Below are 24,301 nucleotides of genomic sequence, written 5' to 3'. Positions count from 1 at the left end.
ATGCGTAGCATGGTGGGGGAAATAGAAAGACAAATATTTAATAAGGTGAAAACGAAAGGAACACCTTGACTTTCGAATTTTAAACACGGTATGATTCCAAAAACTGCTAGCTGCTGTTAAGAAAAATGATTGAAAATATCACGTCTTCATTAGGTGTGCTGGGTTTCTATCACTTTGTCCTTAGCACACCGACTTTCCTATATTGTGACCCCACTGACAGTCAAAACAGGTGTGGAGGAAAAAACAAAAGAACAAAAGCCACAAATCCACATAAACAAATAGATTGAAAGAAATTAATTGCAAAACATATTACCCAAAAAGAAGAAATAGGCAAAAATTTTGCACTTGAAAAAATGTGTAAACCTCAGGTCAGAATTTATTGTATGCAAATATTTTCCCACCAGACATGGTCCAATTGTAATGAGGCCCTAAGGGCATATGCAGTGGCAGGATACAAAGATGAAATAATGATGAAAAATAAAAATATATCTTCTAGTTACACCTGCCTGAGGTTGGTGCAACATTTTGGGGCAAACCCATGTTTACAAGCCTCGCAAATCAGGGTTTATGTGGTTTGCTGAGTCCCAAAATGTATCTTATGTTGGGGCTGCACCAAATAAGTGACGTAACCCCAATGCAAAATCGTAGTAAATATGGGCCTTAGTCTATACCGGAATACATTCACCAGCTTCCTTCAATAGTATGTTAATATCACTCACCAATCTGATTGTTGGGGAACTGTAATACCTCCAGCCCGTTTGGATACGTTGTATGTGTTGTTTGAGCATCTGCATAATAGTAGACCTGTGGGGACAAGAAATAATAGTTGTACAAGACACAAGTTGCGCATTTCGAGCTATAAGGTAATGGATCCTATCAGTAGAATGGCAAGTCTCTTTCCTTAACGCAGATTTAGACCCTCATTTGGAATGGCCCAACTGGAAGGCAATTTATATTGCACCTTTTAAAATCTGATACCACTGGGATCAGAATTTAAAATGAGTGGTTATTATCACCTATTACAAGTTGTGTCCTTCAAAATGGAGCATAAATGCACATTTTGGTGGTTTGCACACCAAAATCTGCACGTACTCGTGGGCATTTCCCCACCGTAACATTTGACAGGTTGCTCCTGCTGTAATTTACCTGGAGAAAACTGCAAAGTATGTGGTAACTACCACACAACTTGTAATTCTGAAACCCTTTGCAAACAGTAGTGGCATGTTTACAATGTCCCTGCCGCACCTTTACGCCGCTGGAGCGTGGCTTTTCATGGTCTTGTAAATGTGAAGTAAGGCGATGCCTTACTCTGCGTGGGTGTTGCTGTGGGTGTGCCTGTGGGTGTTCCCTGGGTGTTGCTGTGGGTGTTCCCACACAACACCCATGGTTTTTTACACTGCCCCAGATTTACAACATAGCGTAAATCTGGGGCAGCGCCAAAACTAACTTTCTGCAGCGCACACAGAATGAGGAAAACATATCCTGTGATTGTTTTTGTGCAGGAAGGAACACCTCCCTGCAAAAAAACAACTATGCCAACAACATAGACACCCTTGCCCCATGGTACAAGGGTGCCTGTGTTGGTGCTCAGCTGCAGTTTGTGCGCCAGTGCAGGCAGAAAGGACAAGAATGCACTGTATTTTGTAGATACTGCGTATTCCTGTCATTTTCTTTTGACATAGGGCAGTGCAGCTAGAAGGCTTGAGGCACTGCCCTAAGCCAAAATTTTGTAAATATGCCCCTGTAGTTTGCACATGAATCAGAAATGAATGGACCAGTCGTAATGACAGCCTTATAGTGGTGTAATAATACAGGTTGTAAAGCAGCAAAGGGAAAGCTCTTTAAACCCCAGGAGAAGACGTATAGCAATTACAAGGCAAGTATCCCTGAGGGATATTGTATGCAGGTTATTTTAGGTGTGCAATGGATAGTTATATATCCACAGCTTGTGAGAACTTATGAGGGAACACATTATAGGGGGGGAACACACACTTCAGTACTATATTTCATTTTAAAGGGAACACACACTTCAGTACTATATTTTATTTTAAAATGATATTTTATTTTGATAGGAAATACATTCATATTCTGAATAAAAACACAAATAGCTATATATGCATTGACTTAACATTTTGTTTTATTTGTAAGACATCATGCACATGTGATGTATTGTACATGCCTATGTGGGTAAACCAACAACTCTCTTGTGTGTATACCAGTGAAGCTAATAAGTGGATATCACTCTCATATGTGCTCTCTAGTAATATTAATACCATATGACACCATCAAAGATACTTAGGGGCATATTTACTAATCTTTCACATAACGCGAGGCAGCATGCAAAGTTTCTGTGCGGCGTTGCGTGAAAGGAAAAGAGCAGAAATGCTCCATATTTACAAAGATATGGAGCATTTCTGCTCACTCCTTGAGCTGGCACACTGTGTGCTGCCTAGATCCAATGCAGGCACCCTTGCACAGTAGTGGAAGGGTGCCTGTGTTACTGGCAGGCTTCTTTTTGTGCAGGAAGGGAAACCTTTCTGCACAAAAACAATCCTTAGAGGCATATTCCTCTTTCTATGTGTGCTGCAGAATGTAGCACACGTACAAAGAGGAATGAATGAGGAGAACAAAAGATATTTCTCCTAATTATACCTCTGTCAGGTAGGTGCACCATTTTGTTCCAAATCCAGGTTTATAAATCATTGTTAATCTGGGTTTGAGTCATAATACATGGGTGGATGCTCGGGAATGCTCCACCTATGTAATGGCTAGCCGACGCAAAGCAACGCAAGGCAGCTCTTTGCTATGCACTGCCTCACTTTGTATTTACCAAACTACACAAAATGGCTTTGCGTGGTTAAGTAAATACCAGTTATGGACCAGTGTTGCCTTGCGACTACTTGTGTCATGCAAGGACAAGGCAAGTCATTAGTAAACCTGCCACTTAGTTAATAAAAGTTGTAACAGAGTTTACTACCAGGAAAACACTGGTGGCAAATGAACGTCAAATACAAGAGGAGAAAGACAACACAAAGTTGCTGTTGCAGTTATTCCTATGGTTCCTTCTACACCTCCAAAGTAAGAAGTAAGACCCTATCTAGGATTTTGTGCAGGATTGGAAATTCAAGCCTGCCAACTGCCTGGTTTTAGCTGATGTTACTGACAAAACGTATACTTAAAACTAGCATTACGTATATATTAAACAAGGGCCAAATATTATTTTAGCTCTTAAGAATTAATCATATTTCTAAAATGATGCAAGCATTTCATTGCTTCAAACCACTTAAAGATGTGTTGTCGGGAATTACTGTAATAACACTTGCTAACCAAAGTGGCAGAAAGTAAAATGGAAATTATTTGAAAGCATAGCTTTCCATTTTAGATAAACTATTCAAACATTTATATTTAAAAACAGGAGCGGGGGATTGTGGCTATAGAACCAGTCTGATCGGACAAGTAGCGCTGTGGCCTTTGTCTAGAGTGGCATGGTGAGCAAGAAATGATGGACTAGAATGCAAGCCAAAGGACTGCCAGTGGGTGAGATAAATTCAAGCATTCCATCATCACATTGTTGTTGGTGTAGTTGATGCCCTAAGTGCTATTGGTATGCCCAAACGTAGGTCTCCTGCTCATTGTTCCTTTAGACTAAAGTTACACCCTACTAACCAGCACCAAGTAGGGGCCGAAACTGATCAGAGTTGCTTGTGGTCCTTTCTGGAGGAAGTCTCATCTGGCAGATTGGGATGGGATGTTCCCCTCGGGAAAAAGATCGGTACTGATTTACATAAGGTGGGACTTTGTCTACAGTGCATTGCAGGCAAACAATGATAGACTGGAATGCGGCCCAAGCGATTGCCACTGGCTGAGATTATTTTAAGCATTATATCCATTATCTTGTTGCTGTTGCACCTGATTTGAACTGCACTGCAACTGGTTTTCCCAGAGATAGGTCCTGTGTTCACTGTTCCTTAGGACTCACGCTACACCCCAATGACAAGCCCCAAGTAAGGTAAAACTGGTCTGGGGTTACTTGTGGTTTATTCTGGAGAGGGATTTGTCTGGCACTTTGAGATGGACTGCAAAATCAGTACTGATGTGCATAAATCGGGCCTTTGTCTAGAGTGGCATGGTGAGTGAAAAGCAATGGACTAGAATGCAGCACATGGCATTGCCAGTGGCTGAGATTAATTCAAACATTCCATCCATCACCTTCTTGTTGTTACAGTTTCAAGGTTTACAGATTTGAGACATAATACTAACAGAGGACTTTAACCTAGTCTGGGATTTAATAAACGATAGAACTGGCAACTGCACATCAATATCAAAAATGTTCTCTAAGGCGATGAAACATTTCTTCAATTAAGGGGGCTGGCATTATTCCAGGAGAAGGCATGACATAGTTAAGAGCAACTTCAAATTCTTTTCACATACCTGCAGGAAATTCTGATTATGCTCTTGTCAACAATTTCCTAATGCCCCTTGTACATAACACTAGAATAACTTCAATAGGGCTCTCAGAACATGCTTCAGTTAAATTCTCTTTAAACTTGGGCCATCAATGTTCTGGGCCCGGAAGGTGGATGTTGCACCCAACACTTCTGGACCCAGCATTGGGGCCTTACATTTATTCACAGATACAGAAGTATTTCCGATTGAATACTAATGAAGTAGGTATCAATGACACTGGGATGCATATAAAGCAGTTCTAAAGAGCAAATGTATTGGGGTTAAAAAAAACTATGGTGCAAAGAGGAAAGCCTGTTAGAAGGTGAAATCCTGGTAGCTGAGAGAGAACAAAAGGATTCACCCACCCATACACCTCATTCATTCGATCACATCTCTGAGAGGCAAACTTAGCGCTATAGCTACGAACAGAGGGGAACTGACAGTGCCCTGCCTGAAAAAGATCTCATATGACCAGGAGAATAAGGTGGGACCACATCTTGAAAAGCAACTGAGATAGAAACTAAAGAAGAGTTGTATTCAAGACACACAACTTCCCAATGGGCAGGCCATCACACAGATGGAGGATTGCTAGAAGCTTTCCGAGATTTTCACACAATAATATATACTCCCTACCCACTCTCCAATGGAAACTAAACCATTTCTTTATCATTGTTGTCACTTGAACAGCTGTCACTAAAGCAACAAGACACTACTAACGTTTTAATTCCATTAAATTACATAAGTGCCAGGCCCAGGTGGATTCACTGGAACCCTTTGTAAACACACAGCCTCAGGCTTAACCACTCTCTTTTAATTTATTCGCCAAGGATAGCTTGGTGAGCTCTGCAATTTGCAAATATCTCCTGAATCCCAAAATCTAGTAAGGACCCCAAACTTTATACATCATACAGGCCTTTAGCACTCTTAAATTCTGATGTCAAATTATCTACTAATGTACTTGCAAACAGATTAGAGTCCCTATTTCCTGATGTAATACACTCCAACCAACAGGGATTCATTAAAGGATGGCAGATACATGATAACACCTGCCGCATAGTCCATCCGGTCGAAAAAGGAACAATACCACGAGTACTAATTTTGCTAGATGCATAAAAGGCCTTTGGCCAAGTGGACCGACAGCTTCTTGCCAGTACACTGCGCTCAGCTGGGTTTGGACTCACATTTATTGTCATGGCAGGGTAGAGGCCACCCACCTCGAGGGTCTCTCTTATTAGCAAACTATCATGGCCCTTTCCATTGTGAACAGGCACACATTAGGATCTTCACTCCTCTTTGTCTTTTGCATAGAGCTCTTTGTATGGACACAAGCTAATGCAGTTTTTTCGAACACACACAAAATATCCTTGTTTGCAGATGAAGTACTATTGAACCTAACGGTTCCAGACTCGTCCATCTTTCATCTACAATCACAACTAGCGGACTCTGAGATAATGGCGGGATTCAAGATAAATCTGACGATAAATCTAACAAAGTTGAATATTTTGTACTTAACATTGCCTCCAGAGACCAGTGACCAGGTTGAAATCCCAAACTCCATTCTGCTGGGTCACTCACTCTAACAAATACCTGAGGGAGGAGACATATTGAGTTTTTTAGATGACATGGGGTGGTTTTAAAATGCCTATAAGAAGGCCTTCTGACTCTTTTCGGTCCACCATGAGTTTGTTCCATAAATCTGTTTACGCTCAGAGAGCATGATAACACACTTTTGGAGATTTGACCAACCCATCGCATCGGTATAGAATGTCTATCACAATATTAGGACTATGTACTTTTATATCCATGATTAACTCCTATGGGAAGGAGAAACAGTAGGCATCAAACTGGTTAACAGAGAATGAGGGTGGAGCATTCTTGTTGGGAGTGGGAAGGACAAGGGAGTGACCATAGGCTGACTATGCTTGATTGGCAAACAGTATCTTCGAAAACGGTATCTTTCTGAATTACATTGTTATTTCTTATGGTATGAAAAACAATAAAAAATTTGCTTACCTATAGAACAGGAGTGACTAATATCATGCATATCAAATTATAAGTATTCACGTACCACTCTCTGATCGGGTAAGATCTTTTTTATGTCGCCATTAAAAAAGGTCACCATGATCGATTTCCCATCCGCACTGATCTCCTTTCTAGTTCCATTACGGAAAGTGATGAGCCTTCGTCCATCGCTAAAAATCTGCTCGACCTAGAAGCAAATGAAGACAGTGTAAAAGGAAATTGCATTCTATCCAAAGAGTCAAGGCTATAGTTTTGTCCCTCATTGCAAATTGTTCTTTTGGGTGACTTGCTCTAAATTGTGACGTTTTGGTGAGTGCTTTGTTTCCAGTGGTAGATTTTTTGATATAAAAGTACTAGTAATATTTAAATGTAGGACATGGCGCTAGATTTCTGTAATTATTGTACCCTGCGGTGTCAGGCGGACAATGTTGCATGTGCTCTGGAAGTTTTGTTCACTTTTCTATTTACTTTAAAACAACATGATCTGGATAGATCTTATAGTAGTGATGAAGAAAGCCTTCTTCTGGGAGTTTCTTTTTTAAAACAAATCCTGGACATGCTGTTAATGTTTTGTTTTACTAAAGCAGATTGGCCCCTCTTCCACCTCCACCAATTGGATAGCAGCCCTCCAAATGCTAAATAGGCGCATCGTCTTGTGTGGTTAAAAACATGTTAGCATGCAATATTAAAGATGCTCTTGATGAGGCAAAGACTAAGGTGCCGATCACGATCCGGTAAAAACCGGGTACGAACCGTCGGACGGAGCACAATCTCCGCCCGACGCGTACCCGGTCGTCAATTTTCACAAACAAGGAATTACGATTCGCACGGGTACACCATCACCGTACGAATCGTAAAAAAGCCCGACCGAACCAAAAAACACCTACCAATGCGATCCGGGAAAGCGCCGACCTGACGTCGGGACGCTCGCAGCCAGCCATTCACGACCCAGGAATCACGATTCGCACCGACGTCACCTCGCACGGTGAATATTTTGCGGCAGCCAAAAACTGCCGGGAAATCAGGACGACGCGAACAAGGACCACCAGTACGCGACGGACAGACAGGACGACGCGAACAAGGAGGACCAGTACGTGACGGACACACAGGACGACGCCACCAAGGAGGACCCGTACGCGACAGGACGATGCGATCAAGGAGGACCCGTACTCGACAGGACGACGCGAGCAAGGAGTACCAGTACACGACGGACAGACATGGACCCGAACCTACGAGTCATCCCTGCCCTCATAGCAGTACACCTCCTCTACAGGTTACGACGCAGACGCCGCAGAAGGTCAGAATAACTAAGGGAGGGGGGAAAGTGGGGTGGGGTGGGGGTGGCACGACCAGGGCAGGCCACAAAACAACCACATAAGTCACACACCACACATGGCCTGGACATACCTGACTCCCATGCCCTGGTCACCACGAGGGGGTGGGGGCGTGTCCTGATAAGCCAGCGACCGCCACAACGGAAGTCCGTCACCACGCGAACCGGCAACACAACCAGACAGGTACGTCCCGTACCCACGCCTGAAGAGCGTGGGTACGAGTCGGACCACGCACACACACGTCACCCCAACAATGGCGGGACGGATCGCACCCACGTGGCAAAGGCCTGGGTACGGGCCGCACAAACATCACATAGCGTGGGGACGGATATGTACGGACCCTACCCCCAACCCGTATGCAAGGAGCGTACCCCCCAGCCCAACAGTGTAAGTACGACCCGTACCCCCACCCGCGTATGCATGGAGCGTACCCCCCATGCCAACAGTGTAAGTACGACCCGTACCCCCACCCGCGTATGCATGGAGCGTACCCCCCAGCCCAACAGTGTAAGTACGACCCGTACCCCCACCCGCGTATGCATGGAGCGTACCCCCCATGCCAACAGTGTAAGTACGACCCGTACCCCCACCCGCGTATGCAAGGAGCGTACCCCCCATGCCAACAGTGTAAGTACGACCCGTACCCCCACCCGCGTATGCAAGGAGCGTACCCCCCAGCCCAACAGTGTAAGTACGACCCGTACCCCCACCCGCGTATGCATGGAGCGTACCCCCCAGCCCAACAGTGTAAGTACGACCCGTACCCCCACCCGCGTATGCATGGAGCGTACCCCCCATGCCAACAGTGTAAGTACGACCCGTACCCCCACCCGCGTATGCATGGAGCGTACCCCCCATGCCAACAGTGTAAGTACGACTCGAACCCTCACCCGCGTATGCAAGGAGCGTACCCCCCAGCCCAACAGTGTAAGTACGACCCGTACCCCCACCCGCGTATGCATGGAGCGTACCCCCCATGCCAACAGTGTATGTACGACTCGAACCCTCACCCGCGTATGCAAGGAGCGTACCCCCCAGCCCAACAGTGTAAGTACGACCCGTACCCCCACCCGCGTATGCAAGGAGCGTACCCCCCAGCCCAACAGTGTAAGTACGACCCGTACCCCCACCCGCGTATGCATGGAGCGTACCCCCCATGCCAACAGTGTAAGTACGACTCGAACCCTCACCCGCGTATGCAAGGAGCGTACCCCCCAGCCCAACAGTGTAAGTACGACCCGTACCCCCACCCGCGTATGCATGGAGCGTACCCCCACCACACCAGTGTAAGTAGACTCGTACCCTCACCTCGAATGCATTGAGCGTACCCCCACCGTGTATGTTCCAAGCGTACATATCCTGAAATCGGAGGTGTGTGTGCAGAGTCCACCCAGCAGTGCCCTGAGACAGGAGGGGTGTGTGCAGAGTCCTCCCAGCAGTGCCCTGAGACAGGAGGGGTGGGTGCCTATCACTCCCAGCAGTGCCCTGAGACAGGAGGGGTGTGTGCAGAGTCCTCCCAGCAGTGCCCTGAGACAGGAGGGGTGGGTGCCTATCACTCCCAGCAGTGCCCTGAGACAGGAGGGGTGGGTGTGGAGTCCTCCCAGCAGTGCCCTGAGACAGGAGGGGTGTGTGCAGAGTCCTCCCAGCAGTGCCCTGAGACAGGAGGGGTGGGTGCCTATCACTCCCAGCAGTGCCCTGAGACAGGAGGGGTGGGTGTGGAGTCCTCCCAGCAGTGCCCTGAGACAGGAGGGGTGTGTGCAGAGTCCTCCCAGCAGTGCCCTGAGACAGGAGGGGTGGGTGCCTATCACTCCCAGCAGTGCCCTGAGACAGGAGGGGTGGGTGTGGAGTCCTCCCAGCAGTGCCCTGAGACAGGAGGGGTGTAACACATGTGTGTGAGGCCAGAATTATCCACATGCATACTGGCTACAAGGGAACATGTCCCCATGAACTCATGTCAACAGACTCCACACACAAGTACAGTGATCACCAAGGATGCCACGATTGTTGCAGGTGGACACATGGCCCTGCATGCATGGCCAAAGTAGAAGGGCTCCGTCACACACACAGCTCATGTAGACACAGCTCTGCGCTAAACATTGGGAACACCCTGCAGGGAAGAAAGCTGGGTACACAGAGGAAGGAATACACCCTGGGACAAGTGCACCATGCAGTAACTGCTTACATGAACAAAGAAAGTTAGCCAACACCTTGTGATGGCACACAGATCCCAGGGTCCCACCAATGAGCAGTACACTACTACACATCCCACACACCAAAACCCTTACACACCACCCAAAACCATGTAGCAGCCCCACCAACACCAATACCAGCATAGCAGTAGTGTGATAATGAAAATAAAAGTAAGCTTTATTCAGCATGAGCACAATGTCCGTGGATCGCAGGCAGTTCAATCTTCACAAAGCCCATAGGGCAGTCAATGATTCTCAGCTGGATGGGGGACACAGTGGGATGCGTGTCCCCTACCTTGCCTGCACAGTCAAATGGCATCGTCTTCCACACTGGTGAGGGCATCGGGGGGGGGGAAGCAACAGGCACCGCAGGGACATCAGGGCAAAGGGGCGGCGTTGTGGGTGCAGGGATGGAGGACTCCACCACAGGGGGTGGGGCAGGGCCAAAGGCGGAGGCCAGGATGGCACTACACACCTTTGCAAGGTCCTCCAGGGAGTCCCCTGCACCCGAAGGGACCTCAGGCCCCAAGGAGGGGGGGGGGTCAGAGGGATGGGTCGCAGCGCCACTGGGGGAGGGTGGAGACAGGGGGGGAGACTCAACCACCCTGACCGGGGACCTCCTTGACCGCTTGCGTGGTGGTGTAACCGTGGGGCTCAGGGACAGAGCGGCCATGAAGGAGTCCTTGGGGGAGATGTGGCCAGGAGAGCTGAGGGGAGGGGATTTGGAGGGAGTGGACTGGGTGGAATGCGGACTCCCACTATGGCTGCGTGTCACACGTTTGCCCCCCGACCCAGTGGGTGTGCCTACCTCACCCTGTGTGTGCGTGTCAGGAGGAGTGCGGTGGACCTTCCCTGCTGGTGTGGTGCCCGTGTCCGTTGATGTGGGTGCATGCCGACGTCTGGGTGTACGTGGGACAGGCATGGGAGTGGGAAGTGTGGATGGGGCAGGGGTAGGTGGGGGGAGGTCGCGCTGCAGGAGACCCACTGCTGCAGTCAGTGTGGAGTCGATGGACCTCAGCAAGTTGCGTTGGTCAGCCTGCGATGAATGAATGCCCTCCAAGAAAGCCTCGATGTTGGTGAGGGTTTTGCCGTGGGCATGGAGGACATTAAGGATCGCAGCCTGACCAACCTGCAGTTGCCGCTGGATGTCCACAGACTCTGCATTGGCGGCAGCAGTGGAGACAGGGGCAGGGGGTGCGGTGCCTGGCAGGAAGGAGACATGCTGTGACCGGCACGCTGGGAAGGGACACGAGCAAGTGGGAGGCGGCTGATGGAAACTGAGGGGGCGGTGCGAGGTGTTGTTCCGCTGTCAGCTGCTGGTGCAGCCTCCGCCCACTCGGAGACATCGTCCTCGGACCTGTCAGCTTCGTAGTCTGATGTGCCAGTCGACAGGTCCTCGGCCACACTCTCCTCCGCCTCTGTCCCACTCGATGTGCCAGACCCGATGTCACGGCTGGCACTGGTGCTCGGTCCCTCCGCCTGGTCTGTGTCCATGTCTCCCTCTGTGTCCCCCGACGATGCTGTGGGCAGGGTGGAGAGACAGAAATTAATCAGACACCTGTACACATCTGTCACATGAGTCCAATCTACATAGGTAACATTGCATAGCCTGAAAAGGAAGATCCCTAACATCTACTGAACAGGGTACCGATGTAGGGCATGAAACACACAGTTGGTTGAGCCACCATGCCACTGAAATACCATGGAGAGCATGAGACAATAGCTAAAGACAGGAAACGGAGTCTGACATAGCACCCAGGCCCTGGGGACAATCCAGCACTGCATCTGCACCACACAGCGTTGGCGAAAATACCGATGACCAGGGACCATATCCATGAACTTGAGACACATGCTGCATAGGTAATGCTGAAAACATGCCCAACATGACTCGGTCACTGCACATTGCGTGTGTGTCCAGACACATCACACACTGCCCAGACCCGGCAAGTGGAAATCAGGATTTGACACATAGGCATTGCCCGCCCCAACAAGACCCTACACGAGGCAAATTGTTGAGACACAGGTGGCACCAACATCTCATAGTCTGGGTGATACACACAGGGGCAGGCAAAAAGCAAGATTGGACGCCAAACAGCCAAGGTGCGCCTGTACAAATAATGAGGTACCAGTGCCCATCCTCAGATGAGTATAACAAGACACACAGGCACTGGCAACTGTGAGTATGAAGAAGGACAATCAGGTCAGGCTGCACAGTGGACACCTGTACAAAATAGCACGTCTATATACATGGTGACAGGGGACAATGGCACAGAGCACAACCTACGCTGTAGACACTGAGATTGGCCACGTTTATGATGACACATACACCACTGAGGAAAAGGTGCCCCAGGGGACAGTAGTGGGCACGCAACTACATGCTACTGAATGGTAATGACTGCAACACACGTCACCATCCCTGCACTATGTGTATCGCACACTCATGCACATCATGTCACAGGCCACTACATAGGACATGCGCGCTGTAAGGCATGACACATGAGAGACCAACTCCCATGTCTGGAGTCAGCATCAGTGCCAACTGACATGGAACCCACATGCAGTGAACTTGACAGTGCACAGGCAAGGTCCCACAACCTGTTACACACCACCCCCCACACATGATGCTACAGTCATTGTTCTCGTGGACAAAGCGCCACCCTACATTACCTTGTGAAGGAGTGACTACACACAGACCAGGGAGCACATTGCAAGGAGGGGAAGGGTGGCAGGGGCACAGCGCTATACTGGGGCAAACAGGATCTGCACAGCACCCTTAAACCCTGCCAGTGAATTCATGCTACTGTGCCCTTACAAATGCCGGTGACACACAACAAACACACATGTACCTACCCCCTTCCGGCTGCTGCATCGCCTGTAAGCGCCTCTCCAGGTCTGGAAAGACCACCGGCAGCACACGCCTGTGGAGGTGGCTCAGACGGCGGCGGCCGCGGTTCTTGTGGCTCTCAGGTGAGTCCCCCAGCAGGAGCCGTGCAATCCTCCGCGTCCAGCACCGGATATCCTGCCAGCGTTTCCTCACCTGGGGCAGGCTCCGCCTCCGACCATCCACACCCCTCACGGCACTGACGGCGGTCAGCCAGATCTGCTCCTTGGCAGTGGCGCCTACCTGTGAGGAGGAACAAGTGACACCACATCAATACACCAGCCACATGTCACAGAGAGACATATGGGTACAAATTAGCTGGTTACAACAAGGCATGTCATGCAGCCAACGCATTGCACCTTTGTCATAGGGACATCATCCCCTGGTGAGGGAAAAAGCAGTACGTGCCACAGTGGGTACACAGGTGGAATGATGGCAATGTCACAATCAATGATCAAGGCTCACACTGTGCATCACACCCACCCCTCCTGTCTCAGGGCACTGCTGTGAGTGATAGGCCCCCACCCCTCCTGTCTCAGGGCACTGCTGTGAGTGATAGGCCCCCACCCCTCCTGTCTCAGGGCACTGCTGGGAGTGATAGGCCCCCACCCCTCCTGTCTCAGGGCACTGCTGGGAGTGATAGGCCCCCAACCCTCCTGTCTCAGGGCACTGCTGGGAGACATCAGGCACCCCCCCCCTGGGATCCCCCCGACAGTACATGGCATGTGTGTTACACCTGGACGCAATGGCAGAAGTCACAGTCACAACATAGGGACAGTCTGTGGCAGTGGCCTATGCACTCACCTGATACCCTGGTCGCCCATACAGCATGGAGTACTGTGGGAGGATCACATCCAGCAGAGCCATGTTCTCCTCCAGGGTGAATGGCTGTGTCCTCTCCACAGCCCTTGACATGGTTCCAGGGAATCAGTCGCAGCAGCTGGGTCGACGAATGCAAAGATGTGCAGGCAAGTGCTCCCTCATGGGACCTGGCTGCCTTATATGTGCCCTTCTGCCCAGTCTCATGCACAGGAGTACAGAGTGATTGGTCACTCACATTTGCATCCTATGTTTCCACCAATCACTTCAAACCTAGCAGTCTGTGGGTTCTCTATCGGTTTCATTCTCCTGCATGATGTCAGCCCCACAAACACATTGCAACAAAGTAGAAGAATTCCAACTGACTTCTGCTGTGCACCTTCCAGAACAATTTCGAATTTTGAACTTGGTCTCCATGACAACCAGCATGCATGTAGGCCTTAATACTTGTCCCCTATGTAATTTGGAGCATCACACACAGGTACGATGCGTTTCGGGGCCCTAGGGCACCCCAAATGCATGGCAACGGCCCGTACATGCATGCCTACGCTCTCCACCACTATGGGTCTGCACGCGTATGCGTACCCGTAGTGTTACGGACCGTACACACGCATGTACGCTCTCCATCACTATGGGTCTGCACGCGTATGCGTACCCGTAGTGTTACGGACCGTACACACGCATGTACGCTCACTATCACTATGGGTCTGCACGCGTATGCGTACCCGTAGTGTTACGGACCGTACACACGCATGTACGCTCACTATCACTATGGGTCTGCACGCGTATGCGTACCCGTAGTGGTACGGACCGTACACTCGCATCTACGCTCACTATCACTATGGGTCTGCATGCGTATGCGTACCCGTAGTGGTACGGACCGTACACTCGCATCTACGCTCACTATCACTATGGGTCTGCACGCGTATGCGTACCCGTAGTGGTACGGACCGTACACTCGCATGTACGCTCAATATCACTAGGAGTACGCATACGCGTGCAGACCCATAGTGATAGTGAGCGTAGATGCGAGTGTACGGTCCGTACCACTACGGGTACGCATACGCGTGCAGACCCATAGTGATAGTGAGCGTAGATGCGAGTGTACGGTCCGTACCACTACGGGTACGCATACGCGTGCAGACCCATAGTGATAGTGAGCGTAGATGCGAGTGTACGGTCCGTACCACTACGGGTACGCATACGCGTGCAGACCCATAGTGATAGGGCCGTACACACGCATCTACGCTCACTATCACTATGGGTCTGCACGCGTATGCGTACCCGTAGTGCTACGGACCGTACAAATGCCTGTACGCTCGCCATCACGATGGGTACACATACGGCAGCACTCCCACAGTGATTTGGGAACATGCACAGGCCCTCTCAGCAGCAGTACGGCGGTTTTTACACATCACTGTGGTGATAGGCGACACACATGTAGGAATAGGGCGGACATACTTGTCCATGGATGGACATACTTGTCCAGGAATGGACATCAAGGCATCGTCTGTGCATTACTACATGTGTGGGGCACAGGTGTCACAGGCTGTGATGTGGAACATGCCTCCTGAGTGGAGAAGGCACCAGATGTATGATGAGATGTGTACATGTGTACTGTGTGAGGGTGCAATGTGTGCCAGGCATGCCCTTGACTCCTTTGACATGTGTGCATGTGGGACTGCGCACTTGGGGTGAGCGTCACTGGCATGGCACGGACACCAACACACGGAAGTGTCCCATGATGCCCGGTACAGGGGTCATGACACATGACTTGTCACTACCCACAGTGCACAATGTGACTATGTCATATATGTGTCCTGGATTTACATCAGGTTGATGTTGTAGCACCCTCAAAAGCTGCAGCCGTTGCAGCAACCAACATGTGGCTGTGTGTAGATTGTCATTGCACACTGTTCCCAACACCATGCCACATGTGTTATCGGATGTGAGGTGCACATGTATGCATGGGACACGGAGTAGCGTGACAAGGCCATGTCAGCAAACTCACAAGGAATGTGTGGTGAGTCATGACATGTGCACCTTCATGGCAAGGTGTGTGGGCTGTCCTAGTGTAATGTCATGTGACCTGTGGCTCCAGTGTCCCGCTACCAGTCTCTGCAATCGGCATCACACTTCTGCTGATGTGTGGGTGTATGTCACTCCTGTCTTGCGTCGGGCAGTGCACTTGCACTGGGACACAGCTATTTCCATGGCGTGGCATGGGGAGGTTCTCAATCACCGTGTGTAGCTGGGTCTTGGAAGGAGTGTCACCTTGCATCCATACGTGTCCTGGGCATGTAGCACATGCCTGACTCCCTATGTGGCATGTGTGTATTGCCAGATTTACATGTGCTCAGTAGACATGAGTTGTTCTCGTAGTGCACTCACTCTTCCTTGTCACTTCCAAATTACTGCAGAGCGCCTCCTGTTGCCCGAAGAATTCCAGACTTGGCTACCATGCAGGAGAATGACAGGATCCGGCTCTACCGCTTCACCCAACCGTTGATTCTGGAGCTGACGGCGAGACTGGCACCACACCTGCAACCGCAGCACAGGTATCCTACGGCACTGACACCCCAGCTGAAGGTAATGGCTGCCCTACATTTTCTGGCCACGGGTACCTTCCAAAATACCATAGCTCATGTTGGTGGCATGTCCCAGAGCATGTTCAGCGGTGTGCTGCATGATTTCTTGGAGGCCATGTTGATTCACCTGGATGACTTCATCAAGTTCCCAACCCCTGAACAGATGACTGAGGTCAAGCGTGGATTCTATGCCCTGGGAGGGATGCCCCATGTCATTGGGTCCATAGATGGGACACATGTAGGTTTGGTACCACCACACGCACGGGAGGTGGCGTACCGCAATCGGAAGCACTACCACTCCATCAATGCCCTTGTGGTGTGTCTGTCCAATATGGTGATTTCACATGTCTGTGCTCGTTTCCCAGGATCAGCACACGATGCCTACATCATGAGGCGTAGCGGGATGCCTGATATGATGATGCAGCTGCGCAACGAACGGGCATGTGTTGTTGGTGGGTACAGTCTGTCTGTCCTGTATTCTGTATAGCCGACCAGCACGACCGCTACACCAGTTCTAACGATGTCCATGTGCTTCCCATGTAGGGGACGCTGGCTATCCCAACATGCCTTGGCCGCTGACACCTCTCCGCAACCCCATCACGCCGGCCCAGCTCCGCTATAACACCGCCCATGGCCGGACAAGGCGAGTGATAGAGAGGACGTTTGGCATGCTGAAGAGCCGATTCCGGTGCCTCCACAAGACCGGCGGTGCACTCCCTTATGCCCCGGCGAAGGTCTGCAAGATCTTCATGGTCTGCTGCATGCTGCACAACATGGCAGTTGAAAGAGCTGTGCCACTCATCCTGAATCAACATGACGAGGACCATCCACCCGTGGAGGACGAAGGGCTTGGCAATGGGGCTAGTGATGTGGAGGATGTGGAGCCGCAAGAGGACATCCGGACTCGGCTCATACGCGACTTCTTTGCTTAGTGGTGAGTACCAGGGTCTGAGTGTGCACGCATTGGTCCCCGTGTGGCATGCGTTGTGATGTGTGTCTCCACCTGCATGTATGGCACGTGGGTCAGAGGTGTGTGTGGGTGTGTCACTGGAGTGATGGTGGCAGTGATGGTAGTATTTCCCCAGTCATAATTGTGACCTAGCATGTTGTCATCCATACATGTGTCGAGTAACTGCACATGCAAGTGGCTGTGCTTTTTGTGGCTGACTTCTTGTGTGTCTCTCTTCCCCAGGTACCTGCGCATGCCGTTTGCTGGTTGCATTGTTGTGGCACTGCTATTCCTCATGGATATGACATCGTGGGCTGACTCAGCGTTACAGGCACGGACACGTTTGGAAGTCTCCATGGGGTAAGGGATGCATCTGGGGTGTATTGGGTGTGGCAGTTGTTCACGATGTGTGCACACTGGCCCGGTCGGGGTTTGGTTCCTCTGCAGACATGTGGCATCCCCATGGGACACGACATGCAGCTGGGTACACCTGAATAGATGGGCTGCCTGGTTGTCAGTCATCAGTGATGGGATAGTGGATTGTGATGATGGCATCAATGTGTGTGACACTGCCCTCGGACATATACGGTTGACATTGTCTTGACATGGCGTGGGACTTCCACATCAGCAGATGTATGGTGTATGGCAGGCTCTCCGTGAGCAGCTGTGGGTGTTTAGCTGTTAGCCGACGCTTGTGTGCCAGTTCCCTGGCTATCACGCATTTGTGCTGCAGAAGGGGGGTGCCAGTGTTGGAGCCACATGTTACTCCGCATGATGTGTTCATGTGTACTTCGAGTTGCCTCTGCAATCCCAAAAACATGACTAATAAAGGTGTCCCTATGCCTCCAAGGTGCCTCTTCTCAGTCAATGCTGGTGTGTTGGCACGGTGCATCCTGCATGTCTGGCATGGTATTCCCTGATTGTGGCTATGTGTCAATGTTTCGAGTGGCAAGATGCAAGCTGTGTGTGTGTGCTGAGACTGTGTATTGGGCATGATGTCCATGACTGTGTGGGTATTGTGACATGTGCCATCCCCATGCATCCAACGTTGTCCATGACCCCATTCTCTGCATCCACCGGACTCAAGCTTGCAGGACATGGTTCTGCCACCTGTCTACACATACCTGGGTGCCCCCCAGGACACGGGCCAGGATCCCTGACCTCTGCGCATGACTGTTGCTGTACTCAATGTGTCTGTCAGCACGGTTGTTCGGCCACCCCCTCAGCTGGTTCTGACCATCACGGGTGTGTATGGTGCTCCATGTCTGTCTTGCCTAATAAACTGTGACCCATGTGTCCTGTGCCAGACTCAGGCCCCAGGGTGTGGGTGGTTGAAGTGAACAGATGACTCAGGCATGTTTAGACTGTACAAGACACATGTTAGGTAATAATGCTATCAGCAGGCATCTACTCTTAATAGTGTGATTTATTATTGGGGGGGGGGACAAAGTGAGGGGCTTTCCGGGATTAGGGAATCCAAAGTTCAGTAGGGGAGTTGGTGTCCTTGCCATTGGAAATCCTCAGAGTCCATGCCACAGTCTTTGTCAACATTGGTCAGCCAGTGACCAGCAGGGCCATGTGGCAGAGAATGTCTCTTGATGCTGTGATGCTGTTGCTCCAGTGGGCCAGGTGCCAGGTGTCCTGGGAGATGGTGATGTAGCAGCCACCCTCACGGTCCTTTCCGTGGACGACCCGGCTTCCTGCGGGGAACCTCAGCAGCACGCCGTGACGACGTCTGGGATGCTCCGTCGGATGTTTCCTCCTCCTCCTCATGATCCCTCCCTGTGGGTGGTGATGTTCTCCGCCTTCTGGCACAGGGAGGGTCGGCCATGGTGTCGGCCATCCGACGGAGTTCAGCGTGAATCCCCTGGGACGCCGTCACTTGCTCAGCCTGTCTGTCCTCCATCCTCCGTTGGTGTAGCTGTAGACAGGCTATTAGCTCCGCATGTTGCTGGGCCTGCTGGACCTTGATCCCCTCGAGGACGGACACAACCTGGGCCATGCCCGTGGTGTCCTGCCGGTATGAGTCCAGGATGTTACGGACATGGGAAAATACCGGATCCCCAGAAAAACTGGTCAGGCTCGCGCCTCCGCCGTCCTCCACTCCCACCACCCCTGCCCACTTGCGTCTGGCCTGCACTTGTGGGAACATCGGGTCTCCGGGACCCCTGAGGGGTGGCATTGGCGTTGTCGCCTGCCTCCTCCTGGGTGCCCGGGACACCGTGTCCCTCCTGGCGAGCCTGGCTGCATTGTGGTGTTGGGGCAGGGATCCTGGGTGTCTCCTGGGATGTGGCAGGAGTGGGGGTGGTGGTTGGCACGGTTGTACCTGACGCAGGTGCTGCAGGTGGTTGGACACCAGAGGGGCCAGGTCGGTCGGGGTCGTCCGCAGAGTGGTGAGAGTGGTCGCTGCCGGTGGGATCGGTCTCCTGCAGATCCGGGTCCTGTGAGTGTTCCCCCCCAGTGTTGGGGGGTGCAGCACGACGTTGACCTGTGTGTGAGAGAGAAAATGTTAATTTTGATCCATGCAACATCCATGTTTCATCCGTTACAAAGTTGGCACATTTCCTCTTGGAATTAGGATCTGTCTTGCATTCCACTCACAGTGCACTTGTGCATGGGTGTGTCCCTTGGGCACCAATTTGGCCCCTTTAACTATGTATGGCACAGTCTTACTTGCTGCGTCAAGTGTGACTGCAGTCAGCAGTGGAGTGTGCATGTGTGGCGAGCCATGCATTTGCGCCTTCCTTGTAGCACTGTACATGTGCACATGGAGTGGATCCACACACTTATATGATGCAGGTGGCTGTCCTTGTGCTCGTGTACAGGTTGTGACATGGCCCTGCGTTTTGCCATGATGAAGAGGGGGGGTTCTGGCACTGGCCACCCTTGTCTACATGCACGCAGTCCACCTGCTGACGAGCAGACATTCCCACACACCAAAGGACTGATTTGCTCTCCCTGTGTCTCCCTCCTTCTCTGTCCCCCTCTCCCTCCCTCTCTGTCCCCCTCTCCCTCCCTCTGTGTGTCAGCCTCCTCCCTCTGTCCATCTTCCTGTGTCTCCCTCCCTCTCTGTCCCCCTCTCCCTCCCTCTCTGTCCCCCTCTCCCTCCCTCTGTGTGTCAGCCTCCTCCCTCTGTCCGTCTCCCTCCCTCTCAGTCCCCCTCTCCCTCCCTCTGTGTCCCCCTCTCCCTCCCTCCGTGTGTCACCCTCTGTCACCTTGGCCCAGATTCCTGGGCACACACTGTTAGCAGATCTTTGAGTGGCCCTTGGCCTGTTGATGTGAGTTTGTTTCTGATCTCCAGGCACCCATTTTGTCTGCTGTGTGTCTGTGCGCTGCTGCTGTGGTGGTGTGTGCTGCCACTCTTTCACAATGTTGGCTGTTCATTAGCTGCTGTCATGTGCAAAACAGTGCCTTCACCCCCATGTGTTGATGCAAGGCGTCCGCCATTTGCTGGCAAGTCATTCCTGTGTTGGGACACAGTGTTTGTCTAGCTGTGACCTAGGCCATATGGGCAGAGGGCATTGTTGTCTGCTTTGGAGTCGCACTATGTGATTCTTGGTGCCCAGCCTCCCGCCATCCGGGTTACCGTGTCATGTGTTGTTGTCTTCTGTGGCCTGTGACTTGACATTGTCCAGCTGGGTGCATGGGGCATGGTGGCAGCAGTGGCATGTGCCTGCTCATGGAGTGTGGTTGAGTCATGCGATGGCTTGTGGTGGTTGCGTGCCTGTTATTAATTTTGGTTGTGGTTGCAGTTCCCCCCATGTGAGGTGCGTTGTTTGTGTACTCACCCGGGTCTCGGAGTCCTTCTACTCCTTCAACTGCCTCCACCGGCAGTATGGCCATCACCCTCTCCTCCCAGGGATGGTACTGTACGGCTCTGCGGGAGGGCCCTCCTCCGGTGGCGTTGGCCTGGTCGTGTTCCTCCTGCCTCTTGGCTCTGACCCTCCTCCGCAGATCGTACCACCTGTTCTGGCAATCCTGCTTGGTCCTCCTGGTGTCCGCAACAGCATTCACAGCATCGACGATGGTCTGCCACATGGCTGTTTTGGCTGCCTGGCTGGTGCTTCTGACCAATGTTCCAAAGATCTGTGGCTCGACTCTGAGGATTTGATCAACAAGGACCTCCAACTCTCGGTGACTGAACTTTGGATTCTTGGTAGTGGGCATGGTGAGGGATGTGGGTGGGGATGGTGTGGGTGTGGGGGGTGTGTGGATGTTGGGGGGGGGTGTGGATGGTTGTGTGTGTGTGTGAATGTGATGAGAGGGTGTTTGTGAGGGTGGTCGTGTGAAGGTGTGCAAGTGTAAGATGTGGTGTTGCTTGTAGTCTGGTTCTGTGGTGTCTGGCAGCAGTGAGTCTGTTGCAAAGGCTCATGGTTTGTGTGTGTGGGCCCTTTTCATTGGTCCATGGGTGGGTGTGGCAGTGTTTGAATTTTGGGTGGGTGTGTTATAAGGAGTGGTGGTGTATTGGGCCTCTGTTTGTTTTTGACAGTTGCAGGTCAGTGATTGTGTTCTTTTAGTGGTTGTTGGCCATGTTTAGTGGCTGTGTGCCTTTCGAATGGTGTATTCTTGTGTTGTTTTGTTTTGTCCTTGTTGTGTACGTGCGTTTTGAGCGTGTGTACGGTGTGTACATGGGCCATTTGGTTGTACGATTATGTCCTTGTGTGTGGCTTTGTACGACTCGTACATGCGGTTGTGATGTTGGGGCATGGGGTGCGCTCCGTACTTAGGAGGTTGTGTTGGGGGTGCGCCAGGAACGTACTGGGGTGTAGGTACACGGGGCTATGACACGTACTGGGGTGGGGGTGGGGCTCGAACGTACTGGGGTGTACATAGACGGTGGTACGACACGTACAGGGGTGGGGGGGTGTACATTGACGGTGGTACGAAACGTACTGGGGTGGGGGTACGACTGGAACGTACTGGGGTGTACATAGACGGTGGTACGACACGTACAGGGGTGGGGGGGTGTACATTGACGGTGGTACGACACGTACTGGGGTGGGGGGGTGTACATTGACGGTGGTACGACACGTACTGGGGTGGGGGTGCGACTGGAACGTACTGGGGTGTACATAGACGGTGGTACGACACGTACAGGGGTGGGGGGGTGTACATTGACGGTGGTACGACACGTACTGGGGTGGGGGTACGACTGGAACGTACTGGGGTGTACATAGACGGTGGTACGACACGTACAGGGGTGGGGGGGTGTACATTGACGGTGGTACGACACGTACTGGGGTGGGGGGGTGTACATTGACGGTGGTACGACACGTACTGGGGTGGGGGTACGACTGGAACGTACTGGGGTGTACATAGACGGTGGTACGACACGTACAGGGGTGGGGGGGTGTACATTGACGGTGGTACGACACGTACTGGGGTGGGGGGGTGTACATTGACGGTGGTACGACACGTACTGGGGTGGGGGTACGACTGGAACGTACTGGGGTGTACATAGACGGTGGTACGACACGTACAGGGGTGGGGGGGGTGTACATTGACGGTGGTACGACACGTACTGGGGTGGGGGTACGACTGGAACGTACTGGGGTGTGGGTAGACGGGGCTATGACACGTACTGGGGTGGGGGTGTGGCTCGAACGTACTGGGGTGTAGGTACACGGGGGGTACGACACGTACTGGGGTGGGGGTGCGACTGGAACGTACTGGGGTGTACATAGACGGTGGTACGACACGTACAGGGGTGGGGGGGTGTACATTGACGGTGGTACGACACGTACTGGGGTGGGGGGGTGTACATTGACGGTGGTACGACACGTACTGGGGTGGGGGTACGACTGGAACGTACTGGGGTGTACATAGACGGTGGTACGACACGTACAGGGGTGGGGGGGTGTACATTGACGGTGGTACGACACGTACTGGGGTGGGGGTACGACTGGAACGTACTGGGGTGTGGGTAGACGGGGCTATGACACGTACTGGGGTGGGGGTGTGGCTCGAACGTACTGGGGTGTAGGTACACGGGGGGTACGACACGTACTGGGGTGGGGGTGCGACTGGAACGTACTGGGGTGTACATAGACGGTGGTACGACACGTACAGGGGTGGGGGGGTGTACATTGACGGTGGTACGACACGTACTGGGGTGGGGGGGTGTACATTGACGGTGGTACGACACGTACTGGGGTGGGGGTACGACTGGAACGTACTGGGGTGTACATAGACGGTGGTACGACACGTACAGGGGTGGGGGGTGTACATAGACGGTGGTACGACACGTACTGGGGTGGGGGTACGACTGGAACGTACTGGGGTGTACCTAGACGGGTGGGGGTATACATATACGGGGGGTACGTGTCGGACGTACGGGGGCTGGGGGGAGTGTTGGGCGCGTATGCGGGCACTTGTCTCCATGGTTGCTATGGGTGTTCGGTGCGGACGGTGTTTTTTCCATACGGTTGTACGCTCGGACGCACGGGATGGATCGTGATTCCTCGGTCGGACTTGGATTTTTACGTTTGTAAGGTAAATCGTCCGAGGACGTGTCGGACACATTTTCCGACCCGAGGACGTGTGGGGAATGATTCCCAGTGTGGTTCGTATGGACTTTTTACCATGCGAATCGTGATTGCCAGTTCGTACGGCACTTGTACGATTCGTACGGTAATAAGACCCGATACGAGTCGCACGGGGGAATTTTTTACCGGATCGTGATCGGCACCTAATTCTCTTGGCCTGTTCTTCAAAGTAGAGTTAAGTAGTTATTGCTCTATAAAACATAATTACTTTCTTCTATGTGGATTGTCAATGTGCACAGTTTTAAACAAAGGGTCTGATTTACAGTTTAGCATACAGAGTATTTTGTTGCAAAAACCCTGTCTGACAAACTCTCAGTCTGCTTGCCTCATTTAAAGTCTGGAGGGCCATAAGCTTTCGGCTGATGGATCCCCCATTTTCTCTATGGACTGAAAGCTTCCAATGATGGCCCAACATAGTAGGAGCCATCATACACCACTCGTTCTATTAAAGAGTGGACGGTGTAGTGTCCTTTTGTTCTGCCCATCACTGTCAGGTAAAACCTGACTTAGAGGGATCTAAAAAAATGC

At 51.6% G+C, this 24,301-nt stretch overlaps 1 protein-coding gene across 2 annotated transcripts in view; it reads right to left on the bottom strand.

Annotated features, from left to right (window-relative positions):
- LOC146817881 (uncharacterized) overlaps window positions 1-24,301 on the bottom strand; it is a 415,767-nt gene that overhangs the window by 38,216 nt on the left and 353,250 nt on the right. For both annotated transcript variants that reach the window (XM_085611368.1, XM_085611369.1), the window contains exons 19-20: window positions 6,515-6,655; window positions 720-804 (exon numbers count right to left, since the gene is read on the bottom strand). In XM_085611368.1, coding sequence (XP_085467494.1) covers window positions 720-804; window positions 6,515-6,655 — 226 coding nt within the window. The remainder of the gene's footprint in view (window positions 1-719; window positions 805-6,514; window positions 6,656-24,301) is intronic.

The sequence above is a fragment of the Triturus cristatus genome, chromosome 6, assembly GCF_964204655.1.
Source record: "Triturus cristatus chromosome 6, aTriCri1.1, whole genome shotgun sequence".
In the NCBI taxonomy this organism is placed as follows: domain Eukaryota; kingdom Metazoa; phylum Chordata; class Amphibia; order Caudata; family Salamandridae; genus Triturus; species Triturus cristatus.
The sequence above is the reverse complement of the archived record's forward strand: the minus strand, read 5'-3'. Positions and strand labels throughout refer to the sequence as shown.